At 40.2% G+C, this 21211-nt stretch overlaps 2 protein-coding genes across 9 annotated transcripts in view; both read left to right on the forward strand.

The window, feature by feature from the left end:
* Positions 1-15774, forward strand: part of TRIM2 (tripartite motif containing 2) — a 166493-nt gene extending 150719 nt beyond the window's left edge. For all 8 annotated transcript variants that reach the window (XM_053583117.1, XM_053583126.1, XM_053583103.1 and 5 more), the window contains 2 exons: positions 1757-1897; positions 10355-15774. In XM_053583117.1, the coding sequence (XP_053439092.1) occupies positions 1757-1897; positions 10355-10507 (294 nt within the window). In that variant the 3' untranslated portion in view covers positions 10508-15774. The remainder of the gene's footprint in view (positions 1-1756; positions 1898-10354) is intronic.
* A 2431-nt stretch (positions 15775-18205) lies between these two features.
* Positions 18206-21211, forward strand: part of MND1 (meiotic nuclear divisions 1) — a 94455-nt gene continuing 91449 nt past the window's right edge. Inside the window, exon 1 of the mRNA XM_053595559.1 lies at positions 18206-18234. Within this exon, the coding sequence (XP_053451534.1) occupies positions 18232-18234 (3 nt within the window). The 5' untranslated portion in view covers positions 18206-18231. The remainder of the gene's footprint in view (positions 18235-21211) is intronic.

Genomic DNA, 21211 nt, shown 5'->3' on the forward strand with positions numbered 1-21211 from the left:
GTGAGTTATCTATGTTTTTAGACACCCCAGGCTCAATACTAGTGTAAGTTAAATACAACTCATGTGGCAGTTAGTATGTTAATCTCTCACGATCAGAGATGGTAAGAGAAGAGCTGGGTGAAGTGGTGGTGTCTCACACCTGTAATCCTAGCATCTGGGAGGCTAAGGCAGGTGCATTGCTTGAGCTCAGGAATTCAAGACCAGCCTGAGCAAGAGTGAGACCCCATCTCTATTAATAGCCAGGCATTGTGGCCGGCGTCTATGGTCCCAGCTACTTGGGAGGCTGAGGCTAGAGAATCCCTTGAGCCCAAGGGTTTGAGGTTGCTGTGAGCTAAGATACCACAGCACTGCCTGGGTGAAACTCTGTCTTAAAAAAAAAGAGAGAGAGAGACAGTAAGAGAAGAATCTCTGAAAATTCTGAGATCATCCTCAGATTAGATCTATGCTCAGATACAGTGAGAACTCTTTCAGTTCCACAGGTGAGGGACCCTTACTCTCAAGGTGCCTTGCACATAATACTTTTTGATTTGTTAGTAACTATTTGTGTGCCTCTAGGCACTATGATAATGGCAGTTTAGAATAATGTCCTGGAAACATTAGGTATCATCTGAATCATCAAGATAAAGCTAAATCTATAGCTTAATGTAGTGCTATCATTATACATATTAAAATTTAATTCTCTCAGAAATCTATATTTGATACATACATCGTAATGCTCTACTTACAATATTTAGGGCAGTGCCTGTGGCTCAGTGAGTAGGGCACTAGCCCCATATACTGAGGGTGGTGGGTTCAAACTTGGCTTCAGCCAAACTGCAACCAAAAAATAGCTGGATGTTGTGGTGGGCGCCTGTAGTCCCAGCTACTCAGGAAGCTGAGGCAAGGGAATCGCCTAAGCCCAAGAGCTGGAGGTTGCTGTGAGTTATGACATCATAGCACTCTACCGAGGGCAACAAAATAAGACTCTGTCTCTAAATAAAAAAGAATATTTATACCACCCATATCTCACTGATTGACCATATCAGACAGAGAATTTGCTGAAGAGTTCTGTGTAGCCTTTCACATCTCACGGCCTCCCTTCTTTCGGTCTCTATTCATCAAAGCCTGAGGATAATGTAAACTCTCTCTTTTAACTAAAATATCTTCTGAGGGTAAATTAAGCCCTTCTTTTACTTCACATCTGCCACCACAGCCCGTGTGCACCCACACATGCAATGAATTTCTCACGTCACAAGCATGACATCCAACCTACTGTGTCCTGTTATACTGACATGGTAACACAGTAAAAAATTGTGAGCAATGGGTCTAGCAAAGAACTCCTACTCTGATCTAACTTTGAATGATCATCCATCCTGTTAAATATAAATAATAATGTCCATTCTTGAAAGTTAGCTATTTATCTACCAGCAGAAAAAATCATATTGTTGAAAATAATACTCTAGTTGTTCATACTGCCTTACATTTATATAGCATTTTATAATTTATAATAAAAGTCTTTTTCACATTAGTGTTTAATAACTGGATATAGGCCATAAAAAGAGAAGGGGTGATTTATCAAATGATAAATCAGATTTATACAGTAAATTGGGGAGCCACAAATGATTTGCAGTCTAATATGTAGACTTTTTTTTCCTTTTTAAGAATGGCTTAAATCATAGATCTTGTTATAATTAACATGCTCAAGTAAATATTTTTAAAAATCCATAATGCTGATTCAACTATTTAAAATAAAATAATTTTAAAATATTTCATACAGGTATTTAATCAGGAAGGAGAATTCATGTTGAAATTTGGCTCCAATGGAGAAGGAAACGGGCAGTTCAATGCTCCCACGGGTGTAGCAGTGGATTCAAATGGAAACATCATCGTAGCAGACTGGGGAAACAGCAGGATCCAGGTAGATTAAATGCTAATGTGTGTGGTTAGAGCGGTTGGTATTTGTTAAAAGGAAAGAACTGGCTGTCCTCCAAACTGGAATATTTTCTCTCCTCCATTGGTTAGATCATAAGACCATAAAAAATCTCACCAGAATCTCATCAAACTAAGGATAGAGTAGAAAAAAAGGCGCGACCCATTACCAGAGTGAAACCCTCCAACTTGGAGGGTTTAACACAGATTTCACAGACTCCTAAAGGGTTTGAGGTTAGAATGCAAGAGAGCCATTGAACAAATATTTTTATTAGCCTCTAACAGAAAATTACCATTTCCCTTACTTGTGAATATAAAAAAAGCACAGTTGGTGGCGCCCATAGCTCAGTGGGTAGGGCGTTGGCCACATACACCGAGGCTGGGAGGTTCGCCAGCTAGAGTAACAATGGCAACTGCAACAAAAAATAGCCAGGTGTTGTGGCAGGCGCCTGTAGACCCAGCTACTTGGGAGGCCGAGGCAAGAGAATACTTAAGCCCAAGGGTTGGATGTTGCTGTGAGCTGTGACACCACAGCATTTTACCAAGGGCCACATAGTGAGACTCTGTCTCAAAAAAAGAGAAAAACAAGCACAGTAGTTCAATGCCTATGACTTTGTAACCAAGAATAATCACAGAAATTTTCATCAGTGCTTCAGAATTACAGTAATTATTAAACCTGTCATGTTTTCTTGTTTTATATAGTACGCACTAATTTTAAAAAGCACACATGCTATTATCATAATTTAGTAATCTTTTAATAAACTTTACTTTTGGAGACAAGGTCTCCTTCCTTAGCCTCCATAGTGGCTGGGGCTATAGGCAAGCGTCACCACACCCAGCTAATTTTTTCTATTTTTTTGTAAAGGCAGGGTCTCACTATGTTCATTAGGCTAGTCTTGAACTCCTGGCCTTAAGTAATCCTCTGGTTGAGGCCTACGAAAGTTCTAGGATTATAGGCATGAGCTACTGCACTTGGCCAATAACTATACACATGTTTTAATGTTTCTTAACCCCTTGTATTTTGTTTCATGCATTTAAAAAATTATTGTGTTAAATACAAGAAAGTCTTAAAGAAAATTTTAAATGTATTGGACTGGGGGCGCCTGTGGCTCAGTGAGTAGGGCGCCAGCCCCATATGCTGAGGGTGGCGGGTTCAAACCCAGCCCCGGCCAAACTGCAACAAAAAAATAGCCGGGCGTTGTGGCGGGCGCCTGTAGTCCCAGCTGCTCAGGAGGCTGAGGCAAGAGAATCGCGGAAGCCCAAGAGTTAGAGGTTGCTGTGAGCAGTGTGACGTCATGGCACTCTACCCGAGGGCGGTACAGTGTGACTCTGTCTCTACAAAAAAAAAAAAATGTATTGGACTGAATGCAAATACAGTGTATCAAAATTCGTGGAATTTAGCAAGAACAGTGTTGAGAGAGAAATCAATGCGTATAACAATAAATGCTTATATTAGAATAGAGGGAAAGTCTTAATTCTGTAGTCTATGTTCCCATCTCAAGAAGCTAGAAAGAGAAGAGTAAATGATACTCAAAGCAAGCAGAAGGAAGGAAACAGTGAAGACAGAATCTGAAATCAATAACATTCATACTACAAAAACGATAGAGAAAATCAATGAAACAGCAAGTTGGTTCTTGGAACAGATTAAAAAAATCAACAAACCTCCAGTAAGACTGACAAATAAAGAAAGAGAAAAAGACACAAAATACTGATATTACTACATATCCTGCAGACATCAGAGGATAATAATGGGGACGTTCTATATACATAAATTTGACAACTTAGAAGAGATGGACAATATCTCAAAAAATTACTAACTTGCTTTAACTTGGAGGAAGCCAAAACAACACTTTCTTCGGTCATCCCAAATCCAGGTTCTTCAGACACCAGCTGCCTCCACCATGCCACCCAAGTTTGACCCCAGCAAAGTCTGCCCTGCCCTCCAAGATTGCCCCCACCCCCCACCCCCGGGGTTTGTCTTGGTGATGACATTGCCATGGCAACCAGTGACTAGAAGGGTCTGAGGATTATAGTCACAGGCAGGCCCAGATTGAGATGGTGCCTTCTGCCTCTGTCCTAATCACCAAAGCTCTCAAGAAACCACTAGGAGATAGAAAGAAAAAGAAAAATATTCAACATAGTGGAAATACCACTTTTGATGAGATTGTCATTATTGCCTGACTGATGCAGCACCACTCTTAGTCAGAGAACTCTCTGGAATTATTCAGGAGATGTTAGGGACTGCTCAGTCAGTGGGGTGAAATATTGATGGCTGCTACCTTCATGACATCAAGAGTGGTGCAGTGGAATACCAAAAAAGATAAAAGAAAAATTCAAATTCTGTGATTCACCCAATATGAAATAATTTGAGTAGTCCTACTACTATTAAGGAAATTGTTCAATTTTAAAACTCCAAAAAGAAATGTCTAGACTTAGATCAGGGGTTCTCAACCTGTGGGCTGCAACCCACAGGAACAGTATTAAAGGGCTGCGGTAGGGCAGCGCCTTTGGCTCAAAGGAGTAGGGCGCCGGCCCCACATGCCAGAGGTGGCGGGTTCAAACCCGGCCCTGGCCAAAAACTGCAAAAATAAATAAATAAATAAAGGGCTGCAGTATTAGGAAGGTTGAGAACCACTGACTTAGATGATTCCACTAGAGAATTATACTAAATGGCTTTAAAAAAATTAGTACCAACACTACACAATTCCTTGCAGAAAATAGAAGACAAGAGAATACTTCCCAACTCATTTAATCAACTTCTGACATCCTGATAATCAAAAGCAGACTTAACACACAGTACAGAAAGAAAATTACAGACCAACATTCTCATAACTATATGTGTAAAATTTCTTAACAAAATACCAATAAATAGGCTTGGTGCCCATAGCACAGTGGTTACAGTGCCAGCCACATACACTGAGGCTGGCGGGTTCAAACCCAGCCTGGGCCAGCTAAATAACAATGACAACCACAACAAAAAATAACCAGGTGTTGTGGTAGGTGCCTGTAGTCCCAGCTACTTGGGAAGCTGAGGCAAAAGAATCGCTTAAGCCAAAGAGTTTGAGGTTACTATGAGCTGTGACTCCACAGCACTTTACTGTGGGCAACGTAATGAGACTCTGCTTCAAACCCCACCCCCCAAAAAATTAATGAATAGAATTCAGCAATACATAAAAATTCCTCCATAACCAAGTGCAGTTTATTCTATATAAGGCTGGTTCGTTATTTAAAAATAAAGAAAAAAAACTCCCTGATCATATCAACTGATGCAGAAAATCATTTGACAAAATTCAGTACTCATTCATGATAAAACTCAGAAAACTATGAATAGAGAGAAACTTTCTCAACTTGATAAAGAACATTCATGAAAACCTGTAATAACACCATATTTAGGCTCGGTGCCTGTAGCTCAGTGAGTAGGGTGCCAGCAACATACACATAGGCTGGTGGGTTTGAGCCCAGCCCAGGCCTGCTAAACAACGATGACAGCTCCAACCAAAAAATAGCCGGTATAATGGGCGCCAGTAGTCCCAGCTACTCAGGAGGCTGAGGCAAGACAATAGCTTAAGCCCAAGAGTTTGAGGTTGCTGTGAGCTGTGATAGTACAGCACTCTAATGAGGGCAACATGATGAGACTGTCTCAAAAAAAAAAAAAAAACAAAAAAAACACCATATTTAAAGACAGAATGTTTTCCCTGTAAGATCAGAGCAAGACAAAGATGTCTGCTCTCACCATCTTTATTCAACAGAGTACTAAAAATTCTAGCTACCATAAAAGGAAGAATTCTTTTTCTTTTTTTTTTTTTTTTTTTGAGACAGAGTCTCACTTTGTCAGCCTCAAACTCTTGGGCTCAAGTGATTCTCTTGCCTCAGCCTCCCGAGTACCTGGGACTACAGGTACCCACCACAACGCCTGGCTATTTTTAGGGATGGGGGTCTTGCTCTGGCTCAGGCTGGTCTCTAACTGGTGAGCTCAGGCAATTCACCTTCCTCGGCCTCCCAGAGTGCTAAGGTTAGAGGCGCGAGCCACCTTGCTTGGCCTAAAGAATCCTTTCTTTTTTTTTTTTTTTTTGAAGAATCCTTTCTTACATAATAATAATAAGCTTACAAATTGGAAAAGAAGAAATTAAAAACTGTCCCCATTTGCAGATAACATTATTTATATAGAAAATCCCAAAGAAATCTCCAAAAGAGTTCTTAGAACTAACAGGTGGTTCATCAAGATTGCAGAATACAAGATATCGATCAATGATATTTTTATATACTAGTGATGAGCATATGAAAACCAAAATTTTAAATGTGATACTATTTATAACTGCTGAAAAAATAAAACATTTAGGTATAGTAACAAAGTATGTGTAGTTTTTGGATGCTGAACATAAATGCTGGTGAAAGAAAACAAAGAAGTTCTAAGTCAGTGGAGATACAACTATACTCATGGAATTCCAGGCTCAGCAAAAATACCAGTTGTCTCCAAATTGATGTACAGGTTTAAGATAAAATCTCAGCAGAATTTTTTTGTAGACATAGATAGCATTATTTTACAATGTATATGGCAAGCAAATGGGATGAGAATAGCTGAAACGATTTCGAAAAAGTAGAATAAAGTGAGGGGAATCACTCCCCCTGATTTCGTGACTTACTATACAGCTACCATAATCAAGACTGTGTGGTATTGGAGGGATAGATATGTACATCAGAGGAGCAGAATAGACAATCCCAAAATAGCTCCCACAGTTGTATAGCCAACTGGTTTTTGACACAAATAAGAAAACTATTCAATAGAAGAATGATGGCCTTTTCAGCAAATGGAGCTGGAGCAACTAAGATAACAACAGATGACTTAGGCTGGGGCTCAGTAGTTAATATCTGCAATTCCAGCACTTTCGGAGGCCAAGGTGGGAGGAGCACTTAAAGCTAGGAGTTCAAGACGAGCTTGGGTAACAGAGAAATCCCATCTTGACAAAAAATAAGAAAAGTTAGCCAAGTATGATGGTGCACTGCTGTAGCTCCAGCTACTTGGGAGGTGGAGGAAGGAGGATGGTTTGAGCCCTGGTATTTGAAGTTACAATGAGCTATGATGATGGCATGGTACTTAAGCCTGTAGAGCAAGATCCTGTCTCAACAATAACAAAAAGTTGACTTATACAAAAAGTTGACTCCAAAGTCATCATAGATTTATTAATAAATATAAAAGCTATGTAACTTTCAGAACATCATGTTTTAGAGCATTATGGTTCTCAACCCACCTAATGCCATGACCCTTTAATATAGTTCCTATAGGTCGCAACCCATAGGTTGAGAACCCATGTTTTAGAGGATAAACTTTTAGATTTTAGGAGAGAATGTTTAGGATATAGGACTTGATAGAGAGTTTTTAGATATGATACCAAAACTATAATCCATAAAAGAGACTGATATATCTATAGTATAAAATACTACTTAGCATTAAAAAGGAATAGCCTAATGATACACTCAGCACCTTGGATGCATCTCAAGGGCATTATGCTGAGTGAAAAAGCCACTTTTACAAAAGGTCACATACTATGTGATTCCATTTATGTAATAATGTCCACAAAATTACAGAAAAGGACAACAGATTAGTGGCTGGCAAGAGTTAGAGATGGTGAGGGAAGGGGAGCAGGTGTGACTACATAGCAAGAGGGAGATTTTTTTTGAGACAGAGTCTCACAATGTCACCCTTGGTAGAGTGCTGTGATGTCACAGCTCACAGCAACCTCCAACTGTTGGGCTTAAGCGATTCTCCTGCCTCAGCCTCCCAGGTAGCTGGGACTACAGGCGCCCACCACAGCACCCGACTATTTTTTTGTTGTTGTTGCAGTTGTCATTGCCCAGCTGACCCAGGCTGGGTTCAAAACTGCCACCTTCAGTGTATGTGGCTGGTGTAACCACTATGCTATAGGCGCCGAACCAATGAGGGAGATCTTAATAGCAATGGAATAATTTGTGTGTTGAGCACAGTGGTGCATCTACACATGACTGAATTCCATATGTCCCAAAGTCATTTTGTTGGGTTTTGTATGATACTGTAATTATAGAGGATGGAGCCATCTTGGAGGAATCTAGATGAAGGGTACACAAGACCTCTCTCTACTATCAAAATAAAAAGTGAAAAAAAAACAAATAAAAGAAGAATGAATTTACATTTTCATGGTTTTGGAATTACAAATGGCATTCGACAATTTGGTTGAAGTTAAAAATATAAAACTGGTTACATTTTGGCAGGAAAAAAAAAGGCTTTAAAACAGAATTCTGAGATAGGGCCTGTACTCTTTGCTGGAGTACAGCAAAGTAATCTGGAGTACACAAAGGAATCTGTGGCACAAAAGAAGTTTGATTTCTACTCTAAAGTAAGAACAATCATTTAAAATCCTCAAACTGAAGAAACACTATCCTTACCTCCCGTTTCTCTATGTACACACCTGTGTGGTTCTAAATGTGCATCTACAGAGGTGCTATTCATCCTTGCCAATGTGGCCTGTGCTGTGCACCTGAGAACTCAAGAGTGCCTTGGTTAAGTCTGACAGCATTCAGATGTCTCTGTGAGGACGGCAATGATCAGCAGTTCGGATATGATACAGTTTGAGCATCCCTAATTCAAAAGTCTGAAGTTCAAAATGCTGCAAAACCTTGAAACTTTTCAAGTGCCAGTGGAACACCATATAAGTAGAAAATTTTACACATAAGTACTTAACACACATTTTGTTTCCTGCACAAAACTATTAAAATGTTATAGAAAATTATCTTCAGGTGGGCAGCGCCTGTGGCTCAAAGGAGTAGGGCGCCGGTCCCATATGCCGGAGGTGGTGGGTTTAAACCCAACCCCAGCCAAAAACTACAAAAAAAAAAATTATCTTCAGGCTGTATGTATAAAGGTGCATATGAAAGATAGCTCATTCATTACGTATATGCCAGTATTCCAAAATTCTCCCAAAAATGTGAAATCCAAAACACTTCTGATCCCAAGCATTTTGGTTAAAGATACTCAAACTATATAGGTGTCCAAAAAACAATTTGAGACTATAAATGTTAATACCAAATGCTTTTATTTCTCCTACATATTTATCTTGCTTAAGATTCCAGTTGACATCTACCTTGAAAGAGGCATTCTATATTTCATGAGAAGTATATCAGAACTCTAACATATTACTACAGAAGTCAGAAGCCAGGCAGGGAACTAAGTTCACAAAGCAGTTCTGTGTAGGAGCACAGATGCTAAGCTGTTTGTATTGTGGCCCTCATAGTCCTACCTAGTTACACTGCCTTTTAAAGCACCCAGGAGAAAGGTAAGGGTCTTGAATTATTCCTTTTATTTTTTCATGGCAGAAACTGACAGACCAAAATAAGATGATTTCATATCCAAGTTGACCCTCTGTATCCAGGGATTCAACCAACTGAGGATTAAAAATATTCTGAAAAATAAAATATAATTTTTTTAAAAAGTACAGTATAACAGGCTGGGCATGGTGGCTCATACCTGTAATCCTAGCACTCTGGGAGGCCAAGGTGGGTGAATTGCTTGAGCTTCAGAGTTCGAGACCAGCCTGAGCAAGAAAAATATAGAAAAATTAGCCAGATGTCATGGTGGGCACCTGTAGTCCCATCTACTCCAGAGAGTGAGGCAGGATGATCACTTGAGCCCAGGAGTTTGAGGTTGCTGTGAGCTATGATGACACCATGGCACTCAACCCCACCAGGGCAATGGAGTGAGACTCTGTCTCAAAAAAAAGAAAAAAATACACTATAACAATTATTTATATAGCATTTACATTGTTTAGGTATTATAAGTAGCCTAGAGAGTACTTAAAAGTATACAGGAGGATACTTATAGGTTATATGCAAGTATTACATAAGGGACGTGAGCATCTGTGGATTTTGCTGTCTCTGGGTGTCCTGGAACTGATCCCCCAAGATATAAAGGAACAACTAGGCATGTTAAACCATTGACTTCTTACAAGTCACTCTTTTCTGGGGGTGGGGGGGGAGGGGAGTCTCTTATTGTATATTATGACTCAGGACCATTCTTCCTTGATCTAGTTGCTCATTTTTCTCCCTTATGATTGGAGATAAAAAGGAGAATTGAGGCTGAAAAGGGAAAAAATGAAGGATTAGCATGAAAAGTAAGGGTCATTCATTTTTCAAGCCTCATCAAGGGCTAGACCACAAATACTTATGACCACAGTAGTAACAGAGATCTATCTGGTAGCCAGTGAATGGCTTATTCTGTGTCAGTGACTGGGCAAACAGAGGGAGAGGAGAAAAAGCAAGTGGAAAGAAGGATTATAAATATGATAGTGACCTAAACCTAGAGGGTTACTTACATGCTTTTATATTAAAAACATTAACATCAAGGGTTTTCTAACTCCTATTTCAGCATATTACTATAATTTTTTCCTATAATGTTCTAACTTCATATTTTTTACAGGTTTTTGATGGGAGTGGATCCTTTTTGTCCTACATTAACACATCTGCTGACCCACTCTACGGCCCCCAAGGCTTGGCCCTCACGTCAGATGGCCATGTTGTGGTTGCAGACTCTGGAAACCACTGTTTCAAGGTCTATCGCTATTTACAGTAATGATGGTCAGTAATGATGGACAACCCTTACAAAGGTCTTGCACTATAAACTGGAAAGAATTTCTCGACGCGGGACCAGATTATGACTAAACTTTTTATGCTAGAAAGAATCATTGGTGAATTTTCCAAGGTTATTTCTGAATGTAACAGTTTCCTTAAAAACTGCTTATACAATTTCCATAATTCACCTATGGGGTTTAAAAAACAAACCTCTTCTACTGAATCTGTAAAAACTGCAAATTTTACATCTGTGAACTATGGCTTAAAGGACAAGATTTATGTAGTTAAACTAATTTTGCAAATCAAGCAAACATCTAAAAAAACTAGAATATGTAAAGGTATTTGTTGATCCTGTGAATGGTAGCTTTTGCACAGAGCTTCCAAAAACAAAACAAAAATAAAATCTGTTGTAGTTATATACTTTATTCAACCTAGGTCACCAGACCCAGGGAGTCTTCTAACCTCACTTTTACAGTAGGTTATTATACTTGTGACATTTTTTTAGTCATCAACAACTACATACATACCTTAGAGAAAGTAAGACACTCTTGCAAAATCCTCCCAGCTCTGATTTAGCAGGCCTCTTGAGTTTAGCACTTAAGAATCAATGCAAATTTCCAAGCCTTTCTGGGTTAGACAAAGATTCTTTTTGTGTGTTTTTTTCCACCACCTCCTTCCTGTGAACCTAGTGTCAGAAAACAAAGTACATCTTCAGGAAACCTGGAATTCCTAGTGCTTTGAAAAGCATATTACAAAATAATGCTACCTTTTGGTAAACAAACTGCCCCTTTAACTCCAGATTAATGCACTGGAATGTAATCAAGAAAAAGTTTTATGTGCCATGTTTTCACACATGTCTCTCCTCTTCCACTTCATGAAAGCAAAAGCTTTATCTTCTGCAAAATGTCAGCACATTCAGTAGGACACCAGTATCCTAGGACAGAGAGCCATAAGTAGCCCTTTGGAGGACTGATGGTGTCAACCAAAGGCATGTGATTGATTAATGATTCCCCTTAGAAAGCAGGTGTTACCAAAGTTGTGTTATCTCGAAAGCATTACAGGTAAGGGCATGTTATGGTTATTTATCATTGTTTAATGAATAGTAGAGGTGTTAAAGGACTATGTATACATGATTAGGGTTAAGATAGAATGTATTTTATATATATATATGTATAGAACTGAATCTTCGGTGTATTGAAATAGGCAGCACTCTGAAAGACAGAAGTATCGTCCAGCCATTCTTCAGCACATTCCTTTACTACATAGTTTAAAGCCGTCCTCGTGGAGCAAGCCCTAAAACAGATTTAATTTTTGCCATTTTCCAGGAATGATGGTAATGGATGACTTTTGGTCAGAAAATGACCTTCTGTGCTTTCCAAAAAAAGAAAAAAAAAAAAAAACAGGTCAAAAGAAAAGTTGAATTTCTTTTTCTTTTTGGAGACAGGGTCTTGATCTGTTGCCAGGGCTAGAGTACAGTGGCGTCATCATAGCTTATTGCAACCTCAAACTCCTGGGCTCAAGTGATCCTCCTGCCTTGGCCTCCCAAAGTGCTAGGATTACAGTTTGAGCCTGGCTGAAAAGTTGAATTTGAGTGACATTTAATTTAAATATAAATGCATTTTGAGAAATATTAAGAACAATTTAATAAATTGTTAATCTGTCATTGGTACTGTACTATAAGATGTGGTCTTTTTCCACTGTTTAATTTTCTACTCAGTTCTACCAAATAGGATGTCAAGTTTGGCATTTTCAGTAATGACTTTGGGATCTTTTTCACTGAAAGCACCTTAGAACTGTACTATATGAAAACATTTCCCATATGTATAATTATATGAATGTGATGTTTATTGCTTATTAATTTATAATTCAGTCATTCTCTATATAGGACTTATAAAAATTAGAAGAGAAATCTAGCTACTTCCAACTGTCTATTAAACTGATTATGTGCAAATTAACCTCTGAAAAAAAGTTTTTCAGGCATATTTAGATTTAGTTGTTTTTTTTTTTTTTTTTGAGACAGAGTCTGACTTTGTGGCCCTCAGTAGAATGCTGTGGCATCATAGTTCACAGCAACCTCACATTCTTGGGCTCAAGAGATCCTCTTGCTTTAGCCTCCAGAATAGCTTGGGACTACAGGTACCCGCCACAACACTGGGCTGTTTTTTAGAGATGGGATTTTACTCTTGCTCAGGCTGGTCTCCAATTCCTGAGTTCAAGCAATTCACCTGCCTTCGCCTCCCAGAGTTAAGAGTTTTAAAAATTATTTGAGGCTTGGCACCCGTAGCACAGTAGCTACAGCACCAGCCACATACACTGAGGGTAGCGGGTTCAAACCTGGCCCGGGGCAGCTAAACAACAATGACAACTGCAACAAAAAATAGCCGGGCACTGTGGCAGGTGCCTGTAGTTCCAGCTACTTGGGAGGCTGAAGCAAGAGAATTGCTTAAGCCCAGGAGTTTGAGGTTGCTGTGAGCTGTAACGCTACAGCACTCTACCAAGGGCAACATAGTGAGACTCTGTCTCAAAATTAAATAAATAAATAAAAATATTATTTGAGCCTGTCTATGACAAAGTTATAAAATTCAACAACATTTTTATGTTAAACTAAGACACTGTTTTCCTAACATCAGTGAAATTAAGTGTTTAATTTTAAACATTCATATTTACTGATTGCCTACTAGGTCCAAACACTCCTTTGAAGCACTGAGGACATACTGATGGATAAAACAGATAAAAGTCCCTGCCTCTGGGTGGCGCCTGTGGCTCAGTGGGTAGGGCGCCGGCCCCATATACCAAGGGTGGTGGGTTTGAACCTGGCCCTGGCCAAACTGCAACAAAAAAATAACGGGACGTTGTGGCCGTGGCCTATAGTCCCAGCTACTCAGGAGGCTGAGGCAAGAGAATCGTCTAAGCCTAGCAGCTGGAGGTTGCTGTGAGGAGCTGGAGGTTGCTGTGAGCTGTGTGACCGCCATGGCACTCTACCGAGGGTGATAAAGTGAGACTCTGTCTCTACCAAAAAAAAAAAAAAAAATTCCTGCCTCTGTGGAGCTTACATACTGGGGAGGCAGTTTCATTTTGCGATTTACTAAAATTCTGCATAAAAGATAAACTAGGCTCTTGATAGTTCTTAGACTGTAAAAGAAAACTTTTCAAAATTGGTTAAATTAATTTTAGTTTATTTGCACAAGAAAAAAGTGGCTTCCTATTTAGATTGTGTCACAGGCTATTAATCTGAAAACTAGTTTACTTAAAGAGGTTTTTTTTGCACAATATTTAAATTACATTTGTGAACTTAGGAATTAACTTACAAACTTAGCCATCCATCATATATCATATCAGGCTAGATATCTCAATAGTAAACTGAATACAAAGCTAATTTTTTTTTTTTTTTACATGTCAATATGGGCACAAACTGGAATGAAAAAATAGGTTGGTTCAGACCTGTTCTACCATCTGTTTCTAAAATGCATGCTGTGGGCACTCCAGGAAACACTATATTTTTACCCAAAAAATCCATGTAATCATAAATATAATAAGTAACATTTCACATTTGGATACATATGTGCATTTACTGTACTTTTTGGTAAGCATATTTTGGGGAGAAAGTGCTGCTAAGATACAAATAGACAAGATTTAAATGAAATTTTGTCACAGTCTATGGAAAATGGTTTCTGGTAAACTGAGAAGGATATTAAAATAAGTGGCTTTTTTCCAGGCTACCATTGTTTGATTTCTTTGTCAAGTGTATAGAACCTGTCATACATTCATGATAAGTAGCACTGAAAAATAACTTGTTCAGACTTCCCCTGGGCACTTACGGCAAAATATTGCTGGTTTAAGATTTGAGGGTCAGTGGCCATGCGTTCCCTGCCAATACAGATGCCCCCTGCTGGACATGGGGAGGCAGGGAGTCACTTGACCATCCAGAATACAAAGCCTTTATGACTGTTTACCATTTTTTTATGTGATACTTAGAATTTTAATCAAACTTCAATCTCCAGAACTAAAGAAATTCCCAAGTTTCCTATTTTAATTTACTCCTGACTATAGTTGAGGCAAATAAATACTCCAGATCCATGTAATTAGAACACCCTTGCTTCCACTACTAATATACAGGGTATATCATCCTACCATGGAGTTAACTGGAATAGCAGTGCACTAGCAAGTATCTGTGGATCCTTAATGCTAAATGGCTAATCTGAATGCTTTGGTAATACCTACTGAGTTAACTGGAGGAAATAACAAATGACATCAGGTAAACTGCAGATTACATTAAATGGGAAAAATCTTTTTGTACATTTGGACTCTATAGTATCCTCTCTATTCACCAGCTTCTGAAAAGGGAGGAGTGTTTTTAGTTTAATTTAAAAACAAGACCTTTCAAAGTAGGATAAAATTGAAGCTATTTGATGCAAACATCTAACTTTGCTTAAAACCGAAAATCGTAATACAGTTGCTTTCTGTAAATGTTGCAGGGTTTTAAAATTTACGATTATTTTAATATTTTTATAACTAGGAATCTAGTATCGCCATAAAGGAAACTAAGTGCCCATTAAAGATTTGTTTGGTATAAATAAATAAATTTTTGTTTTGTTTTAAATGACAGTAAGCTACAAATCATGACTCTATCTTAAAAACTTTCTAAAGATGAATTGTGTGGCAGTGATTGTGTGGTCTGTTTGTGGAGAATGTATGAAAGCTATTAATTAATATTCTAGAATAGATTAATAAATTGGCTATGTTGTTCCAATGAATGTACAGCACTTCCATTAACTTTTGAAAGCAACACAGCCTTAAACTCAGTGCTTTTGCTTTATGACATGGGAATGTTCTGTCATCAATGGAGTGTGTTCTTGTAATAAAATTGTTTATATCATTCTCAATTCTATAGCCTTTCTATCCCATGTATGAATACAAAGGGGTTTTTTTTTGCTTTTTTTTTCTTTTTAGATTTGGTACATTCCATCTTTATAGTTCTGTTTCATGTTTTGTGTATAGAATACTAAGTCTTGCACTCTCTGACATTGATACTAATCAATTCTCATCATTTGTTCTTCTATGAATCAAAATGTTAACTGCCTATTTAAAGAAAAGAACGCTGTGCATCAAAGTGTTTGTACGTTCGTAGCTACATATGTACCACAGTATTTTGGATGCTTTAGTCTACAATAAAACTTTAATTGTCTTGAAACACAGGAGAAACAAGATTCATGTGTATCTTGACCATGCACAAAATCTCAAATCATTATAATAAAGCTTGTTTTCTCCGTTTCCAGGGTGAATATTTATTTCACATTGTTTTCTAAGTGAAGGGGAATGGAGGAATGTTCTAGAATATGTAGACGAGACCAGTACCACAACCAAGAGTTTGAGGTTGCTGTGAGCTATGATCCCACTGGACTCTACTGAGGGCGACAAAGTCAAACGCTGTTCCAAAAAAAAAACAAGAAATCCAGAATATGATGTGCTCATTATACTTTTGCTAGTACATATTAAAACATTTATTATTCTACCCACTTACTATTTTTAAATTATCTCATGTACCATCAATTGTATGGTATGCTCCAGGAAAAACTGAATTATTGGAACACTGCAGATCAACATACCCCTTTCCCTGCTTTAGAAAGAGGTATCAGGTTATAAATTCCTATTTTAGATGCAACTCTGCTTTTAGTGAAATTATTATGCTTTAAAATGGTTCAAAAACATTGTATAATAATTTTCAGAGTAATTCAAGTCTCAGTAAATGTTTTTTAGCATTTTCAGGGTGTCAACCCAAACAAGTGAGGGAGGTGAAGAAACTTTCAGTCAAAAGAGGTTTATTAAGACAAAGTTGAACACTTGCCCTGGAAAAACACCAACAGCAGACAAAGCTGTGGCTCTTTTCCTGAAGAGGAAGTTGGAAACTTGAACAGTTTAAAGGCATAGAGACAAGGAAAAAGGTTGGGGGCATAGGGACTAGGCAAAATGGTTACAATCTTGGGAGGCCCTGGAAATCTACATTTTACATAAAACAAGGAGAACATTAGATCAGAAAAAGAGAGTGAAGGAAGGAAGCATCAACTATGCAGATGTCCCTAGACGGGTGGAAGACTGTCTCATTCAGTATTTCTCCAGTTGGGTCACCTATAAAGTCATAACTCATTATTTGGCAGCGGAGCCAGGCTTTAGTTTTAGGTGCTATTTGCACGTCCTTGCTTCGGAAAAGTCAGCAAGGAATTTGTTTAATGAATGATCTGTGAGGCCAGTTCTCTTCACAGGTGCTGGAGGCTTTGCCTTCTCTTCTGCATAAGGAGTGTGTGTGTGTTGGGGGGATGTGGCCCAGACAATTGTTTTTCTTTTTTAAAGAGGGAGTCTCACTTCGTTGCCCTCAGTAGAGTGCTGTAACGTCACAGCTCACACCAACCTCAAACTTTTGGGCTTAAGCGATTCTCTTGTCTCAGCCTCCCAAGTAGCTGGGACTACAGGCACCTGCCACAACGCCCCCAGCTATTTTTTAGGGACGGGGTCTCGCTCTGGCTCAGGCTGGTCTCGAAACTGTGAGCTCAGGAAATCCACCCGCCTCGGCCTCCCAAGTATTGAGATTACAAGCATGAGCCACCGCACCTGGCCCTTATTTTCTTTTTACAAGGGTAAAAGAGACTGGAGCTTAGCGGCGCCAATAGCTCAGTGGGTAAAGCGCAGGCCACATACACGGAGGCTGGCGGGTTCAAACCCAGCCTGGACCAACTAAAAATCAACAATGGCAACTGCGACAACAAAAAAATAGCTGAACCTTGTGGTGGGCGCCTGCAGGCCCAGCTACTTAAGAGGCTGAGGCAAGAGAATCGCTTACGCCCGAGCGTTTGACGTTGCTGTGAGCTGTGCCTTCACAGCTCGCTAAGGGCGGCACAGACTGTCTCAAAAAAAAAAAAAAGAGAGCAAAAGTTATTTTGCTCTGAACCCGCTATCTAATAGTCATTAACTAGCGTAACTCGGCCGTTTTGATTTGAAATTCATTTTCCTGTTTACTCTTTAAAATCCTGAAAGAAAAACAAATACAGATTATTAAAAGCTGGAAAAGCAATGGGTAGGCTGGGCGCCTGTAGTCCCAGTTACCCGAGGGGCTGAGACAGGAGAATCACTTGAGCCTAAGAGTTTTAGGTTGCTGTGAGCTATGATGCAACAGCGCTCTACCTAGGGCTACAGGACTAAAAAAAAGAAAATAAAAGAAAAGCAGTGGGTAGTAGTTGGGGGTAGCAGAAGTGGCAAGGGGCAATATATTAGACGAGAAAGGAGTCTAGTCCGCCCCAGACTGGACAAATTCGGATGGATGGCGTTTCTTTGCCCAGCAGCAAACTTTATTTAAGCGAAACACAGGCTGCGTTTCCGCTGCGCCAAGAAAACGCGCATAAAAACGAAGAAGGCTTAACTTTCTTCAAGCACAAAATAGTCACATTTAAAACCGAACAGAGACGGAAGCAATCCCACGACACCACGCGAACTCCGCGGGGACTGACTCACCCCACCCAGATCCCGCCCCAGGCCCCGCCCCGGCTCGCCCGCCGCTGGGCGGAGCCGCTAGGGGTCGCTGCACGCCGTGCAGACCACGGTCGGTTTTCCACTCTCTCTCCTCCCTCTCGCTGCTCCGCCCTCGGGAGACAACCGCGCCAAAGTCAAAAGCCCGCCTTAGGCCGCCCCGCCCTCGCACCGCGCGCAGGCCTCCACCCCCGAAATTTCCGCGCCATGGTAAGAACTGAGGCCGCGGATGCGGGTCTCTCCTTCTTCCTTAACGTCTGGGCCTTACATCTCCTCCGCAGTGTGGCACCTTCGCCTGGCGCTGGCCGCCCACGCGAGCGACACGAGGCGTAGCGGGCGCCAGGCCCTCGGCTTCCCAGCGGAGGAGTCAGTCGGGTCGCGCCACCACCAGCTCGCTCTTGCTGGCGTGCCCGTGCACACACCTGACCACTTCGGGAGCCGCGGGGGCGTCCGCCGCCTCCCAGCCAGGGTCTGCGGGCCGCGTCTGTCCCCGGGGCCCGTCCGAGTGGGTTAAGTTTAGAACGCGCAACGCGTTCGCGAACGCGATCCGAGAATATCGCCAACTCAGGAATTTGGCCTAAAGATCACACCTGAGAATCAGAGTTCCCAGCACCTCCCAATTCGGTCCGCCGAAGTGCCGCCCTTTACTAAGAACCCGGAGAGAAATGCAAGGGAGGCGGCGGGCGGCGCGGGGGCACGAATGCCTGCGACGTAAGGCGAGGCCCACCTGGCTGTGCACAGCTGGGTGCTGTGTACGGTAATATGTAGAGCATGTTTCTGACAGTGTTACACGGAACATGACATGTTGACAGTGTTACACGGAACCTGTTGGGGCTTCGCTTTACGCCAGTTATATGATTCCTGTGAAAATCCATTGGCTTTCACCAATGGTCTCTGCTCTTGTGCTTCGGACTGCCGGTTGTGCAGGGAGTTGTCGCTTTATAGGGAATACTGAGCTGAGTTAGTCCTCGTGTGCCATAATGACTAAGTCCTGGGAAGATTCCAAATTGTCATTCTCTTTGTGAGCTTAATGTCTTTTTGCTTATCACATCATTTTCATAAACCTTCAAAGTCAGAGAATCAACAGCTAATTAAATGATCAAAGATTTTAATATCTTTATTTAGTTAAGTGGCCGTTATTCTGCCGAGCTAATGGTGGGCAAGTTGTAGGGTATTTGTTTGAAGATCCTTGTCCAGATGTAATTATAACTGATAACGGTTTCTTTGTGGTTAAACTAACAACCCAGCCACCTGAGCATAAAATTGTCTAAGAAGCCAAACGGAACCACAGTTAAAACAAATCTCTTAACAGCGCTCTGTGTTATCATATTTCTCTTTATAAAGTTGCTGGCCTCATAACTGACAACTGTCTTTTGAATAAAGAATAAATACAGCACAAATACAACTTTTACACTACTCTGTCTTTACACATGAATCACCTAATACTAAATGGTTTAATGTGCTGTTAACTCTTTTTAGATATTTCCTTCAGATAATGGAGAATATAAATAAGGTAAAACTTTTTGTAAGATTGATTTTTTTTTTTTTTTAAGGCAGGGTCTCTGTTGCCTGGGCTAGAGTACAGTCCCTACAGGTGTATACCACCACACCCAGCTAATTTTTTGTTTTAGAGATGGAATCTTGCTATGTTGCCCAGGCTGGTCTCAAAGTCCTGGACCTCAAATGATCCTCCTGTCTCACAAAGTGTTGGAATTATAAGCATGGGCTACCATGCCTGGCCCTTCCTGTTTTTTATATATGTAATGTGATCAGAAATAAATTTAGTGTTCTGTTGATCAAAGATGAACTTTGTGAATTAATAGGTGTTTGTTTCAATTTGGTTGGGCTTTGCTGGGCAAAGAGTTATTACAAGTCCAGGCATATTTTTGGAATTGAAGAAGTGTAGTGCTTAACTATGAGGGTAGCAAATGACAATCTACCTTTTAATTTTTCAAAATTTTATTATAATTGATCAGGGCTGACTTTAGGAATTTAACAGTTTATCATTGGAAAGTGTTCCTTAAGAATATTTCTGATCGCATTAATGTACACAGCTATGATTTAATAAAAAAAGGAATATTTTTATTTATTTTTTTAAACTTCTTCTGTTTTTTGAAATAGAGTCTCACTTTGTTGACCCCAGTAGAGTGCTGTAGCATCGTAGCTCACAGCAACCTCAAACTCTTGGGCTCAAGCAGTTCTCTTGCCTCAGCCTCTCAAGTAGCTGGGAGTAGAGGTGCCCCACAATGCCTAGCTATTTTTAGAGAAGAGTCAGAGCTGGTCTGGAACTTGTGAGCTCAGGCCATCATCCTGCCTTGGTCTTCCAGAGTGCTGGGATTATAGGTATGAGCCACTGGGTCCAGACTCATACCTGTAATCCCAGCACTCTGGAAGAGACAGAATCCCACTGTATTGCCCCAGGCTGGAGTGGTGTTATAGCTCACAGCGACCTCAAACTCCTAGGCTCAAGCAATCCTCTTGCCTCAGCCACCCAAGTATCTGACACTGTAAGTGCCTGCCACAATGCCTAGCTAATTTTTATTTTTAGTAGAGACAGGGTCTCGCTCTTGCTTAAGCATTAGTGTGGAATTTTGTATTAAAAGAACTAAAGTTGATGGTTACAACTCCCCCCCACCCCTTTTTTGTAAATCTTTGTGTTGAAGAAAATTTGTCTCCTTTTTCTTTTAATTTTTTCTTTAGCCTTGTGTATGTATTCTATATATAATGTATGGTAAAATTTATTATTAACTTATTCATTTCAGTTATAAATGTAATTATATAATTTCAAGTTGGCTAAAGTGTATTACATAGTGATAATAACCTGAGTTGGCAGTCATTTTTGACTTGCATAGGTTTTTTTCTCCTTCCTCTAGCCTACTCTCCTTTGCTACTACAATTAGCTTACTAAAATGAAACTCCATTTCAAACCAGTGGTTCTCAACCTTCCTAATGCCTGGACTCTTTTTTTTTGGTAGAGACAGAGTTTCAGTTTATTGCCCTCGGTAGAGTGCCGTGGCGTCACACAGCTCACAGCAACCTCCAACTCCTGGGCTTAGGCGATTCTCCTGCCTCAGCCTCCTGAGTAGCTGGAACTACAGGCGCCCGCCACAACGCCCGGCTATTTTTTTTTGTTGTTGCAGTTTGGCCAGGGCTGGGTTTGAACCCGCCACCCTCGGTATACGGGGCC

This window comes from Nycticebus coucang, chromosome 1 (genome assembly GCF_027406575.1).
Source record: "Nycticebus coucang isolate mNycCou1 chromosome 1, mNycCou1.pri, whole genome shotgun sequence".
NCBI lineage: Eukaryota > Metazoa > Chordata > Mammalia > Primates > Lorisidae > Nycticebus > Nycticebus coucang.